General features: G+C 41.2%; 3 protein-coding genes across 3 annotated transcripts in view; 2 read left to right on the forward strand and 1 right to left on the reverse strand.

Moving 5' to 3' along the window:
- LOC106816511 (THUMP domain-containing protein 3-like) overlaps positions 1-450 on the reverse strand; it is a 7,755-nt gene extending 7,305 nt beyond the window's left edge. The window contains exon 1 of the mRNA XM_014821138.1: positions 244-450. Coding sequence (XP_014676624.1) covers positions 244-444 — 201 coding nt within the window. The 5' untranslated portion in view covers positions 445-450. The remainder of the gene's footprint in view (positions 1-243) is intronic.
- Positions 451-690: 240 nt separating this feature from the next.
- LOC106816512 (protein FAM72A-like) lies at positions 691-6,926 on the forward strand. Its single transcript, XM_014821139.1, has 4 exons — positions 691-1,021; positions 2,064-2,141; positions 2,603-2,733; positions 4,098-6,926. The coding sequence occupies exons 1-4, from the start codon at positions 864-866 to the stop codon at positions 4,205-4,207; spliced, it is 477 nt and encodes a 158-aa protein (XP_014676625.1). The 5' UTR covers positions 691-863; the 3' UTR covers positions 4,208-6,926.
- Positions 6,927-9,743: 2,817 nt separating this feature from the next.
- The window catches only part of LOC106816508, a 3,100-nt gene continuing 2,099 nt past the window's right edge, over positions 9,744-10,744 (forward strand). Inside the window, exon 1 of the mRNA XM_014821135.1 lies at positions 9,744-10,012. The gene's annotated coding sequence lies outside the window, so the exon portion shown is untranslated. The remainder of the gene's footprint in view (positions 10,013-10,744) is intronic.

Genomic DNA, 10,744 nt, shown 5'->3' on the forward strand with positions numbered 1-10,744 from the left:
TAATGTTATATGCATTATGTATCTGACGCAATTCATGATATTAAATAAATATTATTATTAAAAAAATTGACAACTGCCCTGGATTGATACTGCAACTGCATACTGCCCTGGATGATTTGACCTTATGGTCTTTCGCTACCCCTTCACCCCTCACATTAATGTTTTTTTCTGTATCATTGTATCTTTGCTAATTGTGGTGATAAATAAATTTTTTTGAATTTGAATTTGAATTGATTGAATTACCAGATGGACTTTTGAAAATGGCAGTTCAAATATAACTCTTCCTTGTCTTTCAGAAATATTTATATTTGAGCCAAACTTTTCAATACATTCCTGCTTTGCTATTCTCTCAAACCCAGTCACAACAGTAGCTTCTATTTTGTAGATAATACTATCATCGTGTTTGTTCGCATCTATAATCTCGTTGCTGATGGGGGCAGCCATTTTATTTACGCCTGTAGAGAATCTTGATGTACAAAAATAATAAAATAGAACAAAATTATAAAAATTATAAAAAGATATGGGTGTACACTTTTTATAATATTTTTTGCAATAGAATATACTTAATTAGTGTAAGAAAATAAAACTATACTAATAAATGTAAAACATTTCTGCAAAGATTTTAAATACCCAAAAGATGACCAATCAGCGTCGTTGTTTGTGTTAACGTAAAATAGGTAACTGTTTCCTTATTTGGAACAGAAGTGACGGAGGTCCTCGTATATCAGATTGTGTCTAATTCATGTTTTACAGCAAACTAGCTTTATCTTATATATATATAAATCGACTACCATTTTCTTTGGTGTATTACGCATAAGATCTGGTGATACGCTGTTGTACATCTCTACTAGGAAGGTAACGTTATGTCGAGAAAAACACTGCATCCAACATTTCAAAACAAGCAAGTTTTGTGTTTGGAATGTAGGGCATGTGGAAACTGTGTCTGTACAAGAGGAATGCGGGCTATACTGTTAGCTAATACTCAGGTCGAATTGTACTCGACTGACATTCCGCCTGAAGAGTAAGTCGTATTAATTATTTTTATATTGCTAATTTAGAATTTATACGTTCGGATTATTGTGCTGTACATGTCGTGTACTATAGTCGCTCATACATAGCCGTATATACGGTAAACAGTCAAAGCTATGGCATAACCATTAGCTGCATTTTTCGCAATCACCTGGTTTTAGGTATGTGGGTCACAAAGTGACATAGTTTCTATAAGTATACCATATAGAGTGTGCGTTTGTACAGAGACTGAGAGAGTATACTAACATATTGTCATTGAGCTCACGTACGACACGTATTGCGAGAGCAACTATAGTATATATATGTATGGCATATTATGGAATATTGGCAACATAGTTGCAAACTTGAGTTTGTTCTACTGCGATCCTCAGTCTTGGTCTGTCTGTTTGATCAACTTTGTCTCTTTCCATCTTCGATATAGTCCCTTGGACTTGGAAGACTAATGTTTACGAGGTTATCCAATTAAATCAGTTGTGTGTGTGCACATTCGACAGTGCGAAGCACAGAATAAAATAAACATTGTTATAATTTCAAGTCATCATTATAAATTTTTGAGAAGGGCACCACTAATTTATCATGTTCACAGTGTTTCTCCTACATTGACACGAGTGAGGCGGGCCACCTGGCTCAAATTCTCAGCGGCCACACAGAAATTTGTCCAAAACACCGCCTCGCTGACGGAAATCACTGTTCTTCCATCAATAAACTATACTTTATTGAACTAAAATCGAAATAAAGGTTCAAACGTAAAACACAATGTCGCACAACACACAAGAGATTCAAGAGTCTTGTACAATGTGTTCAGAATAGCTTAGAATGCACCAAATTGCAAATTTTTTTCAAAAATGTTCCGCGGGGCATGCCCTTGGACCACCCTAGCTAGCTAGGCGAGCACCTGGATTGCTCACTTTGCTAGGACCTCGAATAGTGCAAACACACACAACAAATTTTACCACCTCACAGACCTTTTCGGCCAGGGGAAACATTGTTCATATACTTTGTATTTATCCTGACATCTATTTTATACTTCACAGAGCGGTTGATCTAGTTGGAGATCATTATGCTACAAACAACTGCCAATGTCGAATAAAAGATGTAGCATGTTTGCAATGGTATGTACATGGGATCTTATGGTGATTGCTAAATTATAGGTTCTTTTACGAATCTTAAATGCAGTATCAAAAACAGTTATTGGTTAGGACAGTAATTTTTTAATCAGGAATATTTATAATATTGTGTTCATGTCATATTATTTATACTTATATTGTATTTGTATTTATAGGTATGTACATACCTTGGCATTTGTAGTGGTAAAAACTAAAAGCTTCATGAATTCGTAATAGAAAGATCGAATGACGGATAAGAGATGTGAATAAAAAACACACTAATTTATATTAACATGAATTATTCCACAAGTCTTCTATAATAATATCAGGTGTGTATCAATATTGATATACAATCTGATATACAATATTGATACACTCCTGATAATATAGAAGACTATAATATAGTGACTGTGGGCGCTTCCGGTCTATGTTTCTGTGCATGCCTGCAGCTGTCGTTTGTTTTTCAGTGGGAGTTTGGTAGGCTATCATGTGATGTCGCCATGCAAGTCATGCCTCCTGTCCTGCAACAACGGCCACTTCTGGATGTATCACAGTCACGCTGTCAGTACAGTCAACAGGGCTCGCAATTCCCGGAAAGGTAAATTGCATTTAAGACTTACTCTGAAATTGTGAAATTGCAATTCTACGAAGTATTTGCTCATTTATGTATTAGATACATGTGCGTTAGTGAATATCAGGACTGAATAATAATATAACTATTATTATTCACTAATATATATTTAGTTTGATTTCATCAAGAATAAATATTCCCAAAGGGACTTGAGATTATTTGCTCTTGATTTAATGATTATATGTTATCTTGGCTGGGTTGTATGCTGGTCTAATAAATGTTATATGCAGTGTGTGATATACAGTATCGTGTGTACATTGCTGATGCCGCCCTGTGCAAACACAGACCTGCACCCATCAGTCCTGACAGACATTCAGTTATCTCATGTTATGTAACCTTGCGTTTATGGCAGAGGGCACTGGTGTATTTTAGGTCCATTAATTGTGTGCATGTGCCAGTCTATAGTCAAGAATACTGCCAGCTAGTTGTTTACTTGCTAAATTACTCCTACCTCATTCGTTGGTCAGCACTTTGGTTACTTATCTGAATGAGCCCATGCATATTGCATAAACAGGGCTTTAGCATATTTATGTTATGCACGTCGTGGTGGCTAGCTAATCATAGTATTAGTCGGGAGCATCATCATTGATTAATGCGATAAATACATCTGTGTCATCAGCATTGAAACACGCTTCCGTTTCTCTTGCTGACAGAGGAGTTATTTATTCAGTGCGCGCATCTCTGTGGTGCGCAGCAACCACAAAACACAGACAGTAGGACAGACGACAGCTTGTGCTTGCGGATGCCGATAGATGCTTGCTTAGTCCATTAATTAGGGGCCGCGTGTACCAAGACGCTGCTGCTGCTACGCACGCATGATGACGCATTCAATAGTGTTTGTGTTTACACGCATTCGCGTAATTCACACGTGCTCGCTGTCGTCACACGTGCCCTGCTCTCAGGCACCCGCGGGTGTTGTATGACCTCCTTATGCACGAATCGTGTACCGGGGAGAAATACAAATTTTTCCGGAAATAGCCGAAGGGTAGTAGGACGCAACTTAGGGATCGCTCGGGTCCATAATACACATGTGTACACATGTATACGCATTGTGAACCCTAACCCTAACCTAACCCTAAACAGAAAAATTAAAAAATTAAAAAAAAAAAAAAATAAAAAATAAACAGATTCGAACCAACGACCTTTGAGACGTAACGACCGCACTCTACGAGCTCGGCTATTCAGCACTATTGAAAATAGCACATGACATATGCTAAATAAGCAAATGCCCTGGTATGTAAAATGTGTATTTCTCCCTGGTGCAATAATCCTTATGCACTCGCTCTCCCCGCTGCCGACTCTGACGCTTCTCTGTGTTCTACTTTCCGCAGGAGTGCAGCTGATGGTTTGGAAACATCTTCCCGAGGCAGAGGTCGACCCGACGCTCGCCGCCACCAGCGTCAGCAGCCTCGAGATCGAAACAGACGAGTGCTGTCGGTGAGGTCGTCGCCACGGCAACGTCCGTCCATCCTCCCGCCGCCGCCGAGGGACCGATGTGGCGTAGGGGAGGTCGCTAGCTAATTTCTTCCGTGCGGTAAAACTGTGGCGTCGGCACGCTGGCCGTGCTGCGAGCGTCCTGCGACGCTAGATGACGCACGCGTACGTCATACGTCGTCGACGTGCGTGCGAGCGACCGTGTAGCCTCCGTCTCGTTTGAGGAGGTGTGATCTTTCGCCTTGGAACTGTTGCCAAAGTTTAGTCGAATTCTTTTGTGTGAAATTCTGTCTGGACGTCGCAGGCGATGGGTATCTTGCTCTTGTCCGATTACCGTAGGAAGTCTGTATACGTATGTAAAAGTTTGAACGACCTGGTTTTTTTTCGTTTTTGAGTGGCAGCGTGGTCTACTCTCAGTTGAATTGGTCGATGAATTACAAATCGGTTCCAGATTTTGTGATTTAGGTTAAGTTACTCTGCAAAAAAACCATGGCTCTGCGGAATAGCGGAGGGTGGCTGACCCTGGACACGGGTCATTGATCCCGAAGATTCCACTGAGAGATATTCTGCATTGTTCACTCACATGTTAATATTTCTAGAATCTTCCTTAGCCGAAGTCATCTGTGCAAATCCCCAACGATTCCCGCAGCCGATAGTCGATCTTGTCCTTATTCGTTGCCATCTGAGAGACAACTTGGTGTTATACTCTACCGGATTTCATGGGGTTGGCTTGCATCTTGACGATATGTTTGACACACCGCACAGGAGACAAAAGTGTCCCACTTTTTCTCGCCAGGCGGATTGTGCTTCGCGTTGTGACTTTGTCGCGTGTGCACTCGCGATTCACACTGCTTCACGTGTCACCTAGGGTGAAAGTGCAGACTACATAGCACTGGTCAGAATTTCAGGCGTGAATTTTTTTCCGCTTTTTCTCGTCGACATTCGAGTTTCTATACATGTAGTAGAAGCGTTCGCCGGGCGAACGGCTGACGGTCTTATCGTTCAGGCTTCGAGGCCCGGGATATTTTTTAAGAGAAAGAACCTTTTTCGGCAGGATGTTCCAAAGAACTACCCCCCCAATTTCGGCAAGCTTTCTGGTGATGAGGGTGCGCGTATGCAGGCAAGAGGGGGACTGGGGCGATGAAATCAGGTGTATGCGAATTCGAGATGTCTCTAGTTTACGTACTCCTGGCACTGTTAGTGCAGACTCGCTGACACAACTTACAGGTGAGCGTTTTTTGTCGACGACAAGCAAAGCCGAAGCAGTCTCTTATTCTCTCTCACTTACACAGAGACTGCTGAATGAAATAGACAGGGCTGTTACTGTGATACAGGGAGTCGGGCAGAGATCGGTGATAGATCTCACAGAGTGCCTTCACTGTTCCGACAAGGTTCCTATAGCAAAGGCCGTGTAGCAGATGTTTGTTTGTTTGTTCACTGTAGCGTAATAATAATGTGTCGGGCTCACACGGCAGCTAGAGGACGAGGAGTGACGCGAGACATGCACGCTCGCCACTCGGGGCAGTTATCCGGCAACGCACGTCTCAGTCTCTGTGGTCGCATGCGGGTCTGCTATACCTTCCGGAGGTGGTTGCATGCCGTTTCATGTTGGCGGCTGCAGCCATAGTCATCTGTATACGACGTGAATGTGTTATAGGTCGCACTGACATATCGCGAGATAGATCAGAGTGAGGCATCTATTCTAGCCTTCCTCGGATATATTTGCCAAGCAAAAAATTCAGATGTTTATGAAATACGGACGTGCCACTATTTTTGTATTCGACATCGTGGCACATTTCGGGCAAGCCGTGCAGCCCCCCCCCCCATCTTTGCATTTTAAATGCGTTCTCGTTCGCTGTAACGTATCTGTCACCGCGGGCAAAGTTTTTACCTCTGTTATGTTAGCTAGTTTCTTAGTTAAATCCCGAAATATGCGCAGAAACCGCACTCCGAGTGGGCACACATATATGCTCTCACCCAATACCGGGTTTTATGCTAATCCTTTAGCAAATGATTAGAAAATTTATGTACCAGTCGAAATTGCGTTTGGTACGTGTGCTCCGTCTATAGCATTACCGGTCGCTTCAGGGTGTTGTTTGCGTGCATGTATACGTTCAGAGCAATATTTCGGTGGTTCGTCGTATTACACATGAACAGACGCAGTCTCCATGTTATTAGGGGTTAATAATGACAAATATTCATCATGATTTGTCATTATTGACCCCCGATGTTATCTTGTTACATGTGGTAAACGGGCGTGTAGTGATAGTATAAATGTAGGTGATGTTCGATGCCATTGGTAACGGGAATACATGACGTGCCCCAGGAAAGTATATAGCTGAAACGAAGTTGTGGCGGTTGTCGAGAATTTTAAGCGTATGCAAGACTGTAGTGTCTTATTGTATTGAATTTTATTATAAAACTTATATATCACAATTAGTAAAATGATATGTGTATCATTAGTTAGGATTCTAGTATAGTAACTAGTATTATATGTAGTTATAGTATTGTTTTACTGTTATATGTAGTACATTTAAGTACTATTCAATGTTAATTTATATATATATATATATATACATGTATATATATAGAGAGAGAGAGAGAGATTTTTATCCACTTTGTAATATCGAACTACATTTTGTACATAACGCGGTTGAATGTAGTTTAATTGTAATGTAATATGTGCATTCTATACAATTAATATATTACACTATTAATATATTAAACTAGGAGTTCATGTCTTTTTGTTGGCAACCATGGAATCTTAATTTATTTTGGTTAAAACCTTTATATTTAAACAAATTATAACCCCTTACTGTAACAAAGGTCAGCCCAGCAGTACATATTTCCACGAAAATTGAATAAATCCAATTATCACTGCATTGCCGACTGCCTAACACATAATAGTATACACAAATAACCATGTATTAATTATTACGGATGTGTGTCAATATCTGCTGCACACTCAACCATAGATATATATACAAACACAGGGCATGAAATTAGCCATAATGTGAACAGGCCCACCCAAAATTTTAAACAGCCACTTACAAGTTTGAACAAGCCCTTAATTTTGTTCAATTCATTCCATTATCAATAAAAGTATTAGCTTTGTGTTTATTAGGCATATTCATAGTATTTCATTTTCAGTATTATCATTGTTGCAATTTCATTTTGCTATTATCATGCTTATATATTTCATTGCTATCAATGGAGTTCTACTTGTTTGACAGGAATTGCTGGAAAATGATTTACTTATTAGTAGTCACTAAGTAAAAACAGTCAGGAAGTTGGCAAATATTGTTGATATAAACTTAAAAGGCAAGATAACTAAATTTTTTAATAGGCCAAGTGGACTGATTATATGGGGGTTGATCTTGCAGTTTAGGGGTTGAAGTCGCGGCCACCGGCAGAACAGCGCTAATTTCGCGCACTGCAAACACGTGTTTATATGTCTATGCTGTCAACATCCTTTTCTATGCCAAGACCTGACACTAATTCTCTTAGTCTGCCGAATTTTAACATTAACCTCAGACATGACCGTTATCCCGTTATTATCGGTTATGTCTCTGTTACAAATTCTTTTGTTGGGAGAAAAGCATCTATAGAATACAGATCTGTATTCTATATCTATGGGAAAAGCCAGCCTTACACATGATTTATTCACCAAGATGTGTGAAACAACACAAAGCAATATTATTCAGGGTTCAACATTAACTTTTTATTTCACTAGACCATCGGGCTGGTAACTGAGGAAACCCACTAGCCCTGACCTAAGTTTCACTAGCCCAGACCCAGACCGTTGTAATGAAAAACTTTATTTAGATAAGAGTGTGTCATCGCATGAATTCATAGATGCTGTTTCCTGCGCTTTAAATCGCGCGTGGGCCGAGTTCACGTGCATCATTCGTATTCTACCACGGGCATACACGAGCGCACGGTTTATCAATCATCTACTGTGGCTGGCAGCAAGCCACGTTATTGTTTTGCCAAAGGGTAGACTGGTATCCGGCCTTACGCCCTGCTAGACCATAGATATATATACCAACCAAGGTTGGTTGGTATATATATCTATGGCTAGACAATGTACACGCTCTGCGACAAACAGTGCGGCCGCAAACCAGTCTAGCCAGAGGTGACCTTTCAGTGCAATATATATGACCAATTCTAACACGACCAGTCGGGCTACTAGCACTCTGGTTGTATGCGACCGGACCAAGCATTTACCTGACTAGGTCGGTCGGACGTGGGTTAGTGTCGAACCCTGTATTATTGTTAATATAAAGCGGATCTGGGGCGCGTTTCACGAAGCTCCGTTCGCTATTTTCTCCGCTAACTCCCGAGTTGTCCGCTAAATAGCGGAGGACGCGTTTCACGAACCTCCGTTCGATAAAGTCGCTCGCTATTTACCGCATTTTAGCGGACAACTTTATCGGGAGCTCTGCACGTCCCGCTAAGTTTAGCGAAGCACTCCCCCCATTCTACTCCAGTCCGGTTATATATGCAGGTTTTCCGGGTCCGGGTCCGGGTTTTATTCACACCCGACCGTAGGGCCTACGGTAGTATTTGTGAATGTGTGTTCATATTATTTTCAGTTTTTACTGACTCTGTCCCAAGTGCCTGTGGGAATACACGGCTACGTATATACACGGCTACACGAACACACGGCTATCGATACACGTGGCCGAGAGACCTCGTGAAAATGCAGATACGAGGCTTGTGCGTGAGTTAATTGTTTGTGTATATGATAGAACGTAACCAAGCAACTGCACAACACGCTTGTATAGTTATCTGCCAGCTGACTGCCAGCTTTCCTCCGCTAAATAGCGGCGCCGGAGGCATAGCGGAGCGTTAGTGAAACAAGAGTTGTCCGTTCGCCGAGTTCTCCGTTATCATGCATCCAGCGAACGGACAACTTTGCGGAGAACTTTAGCGGACGTTACTGAAACGCGCCCCCGCTCTGCCTATATACTAATAGTAATATAGGGGCGGTGCTAGTGTCGATCTTATTCTATTAGTATTAGTATTAGTATTACCACACTCCACAGCCACAGGCCCACAGGCCCTTGGAGTCTCAATTTTCAAGTTTCAAGAAGAGTAAAACTAAAAGAGCAAAGCGGGCTAATGATAATTTTGCCAACGATACTATCTACTCGCTAATCTGTGAGTAAATAAAAACCTATTGAGTATTGTTTTTATTTAATCCTACTGATCTCTTGTGAGTCTTGGCAGAAATATGACATTCACAGAAACTTCTCTACCACTGTTATGATCACGCGACAGGAAAAGCATGTGAAGTCATGACCAAAATTCAGACAAGAACATGCGCAGAACTTTCACCTAAGAAATAGTTCTCAAGAAAATTGGAAGAAAATAGCAGCTTTAGCAGGGTGAAAAACTCTTACACGCCGAAGATATTTTTGTCTAATATATTCTTTGTAGTTGATCTTATAATTTCTTTGTATGAGCAACGATTTATAAAACAGCGATGACGGTGATGATGACGATGAAAACCGGTTTACGGAAACGGCGGAAGAGAAAAAGTGACCTTTAACCCCAAGATGTCAGCCCCCAGTTCTAGAATTCATGGCATATCGCCGATGCCGATGGCAATGGCTCTCATAACCTCATAAACATTAGTCTTCCTCAAACTCAAAGTCCAATCGAAGACAGAAATTGATCAATGCGGAGCGCAGTAGAACAAAGCCTCAAATTTGCAATTCACTAAAGAGGAAGGGAGATCTGTATACGTCGTCAACATCTGTCATCTGAGCCGAGCTGCACCGTGCACGCGCACGCCGCGGTAAAACTGGTAAACAAAATAATTCATAACCATTTTGTTCATGGTAGAGTATACGATGATGATGTTTATTGGCCCATCTGATGAAATAGGGAATATAAAAAATTCCAGACTATACTGTGTTGTGACGTGTCACTGTGTTACGTAGGCAGTAATACTGCATTACTGAGTAAATACGCTACTCGCTAGGTGCTAGGTTCGCTGTCTTACTCTTACTCTTACTCTTAGCCACATGCACTTGGAGCGTTTCACTATAATACAATGCTAAATAAATACGAAATCTATTTATTACCAAAGTCTTAATGTTTCTCTACTCTCTTTCACCTATTATTGCCGACAATTTTCTGTAAATGCCGTCCAAATGCTCATCTGCAACACACGCAGGCCGCAGCACGCTAGCTGCTAAGCTGATGCACACTGACACATAAATATGTAGCAGGTAGGAAAGCGTGCTGCCAAAATTCGCTCGACGCTCACTTGATTTCATACGAATACAACACAAATATTCAACGCTGTGGCTGTATGCCCGGCACCCTAACCCTAACCCTAACCCTCCTGTTTACTTGAGAAATCACCGAAAATTAAAAACTGCCGGGCATTTAGGAAATCAAAGACCGTGCCCGGCTGCCGGGCATATAGCCACTTCGAATATTCAACCATTCTACTCCATCTTTGTTTCTATTTGAAGAACAGTGTTTACTTGTTATAAACACATACTGTCTGTGTTCGTAACCGAGCTGTGTC

The sequence above is a fragment of the Priapulus caudatus genome, unplaced genomic scaffold, assembly GCF_000485595.1.
Source record: "Priapulus caudatus unplaced genomic scaffold, Priapulus_caudatus-5.0.1 Scaffold1400, whole genome shotgun sequence".
In the NCBI taxonomy this organism is placed as follows: domain Eukaryota; kingdom Metazoa; phylum Priapulida; class Priapulimorpha; order Priapulimorphida; family Priapulidae; genus Priapulus; species Priapulus caudatus.

Bases quoted from the DNA above. Each gene is read 5' to 3' on its own strand.
- LOC106816512 (XM_014821139.1), top strand. From the start codon at position 864: ATGTCGAGAAAAACACTGCATCCAACATTTCAAAACAAGCAAGTTTTG. The intron at 1,022-2,063 runs GTAAGTCGTATT...TATACTTCACAG, and splicing joins ACTGACATTCCGCCTGAAGA to AGCGGTTGATCTAGTTGGAG. The intron at 2,734-4,097 runs GTAAATTGCATT...TACTTTCCGCAG, and splicing joins GGCTCGCAATTCCCGGAAAG to GAGTGCAGCTGATGGTTTGG.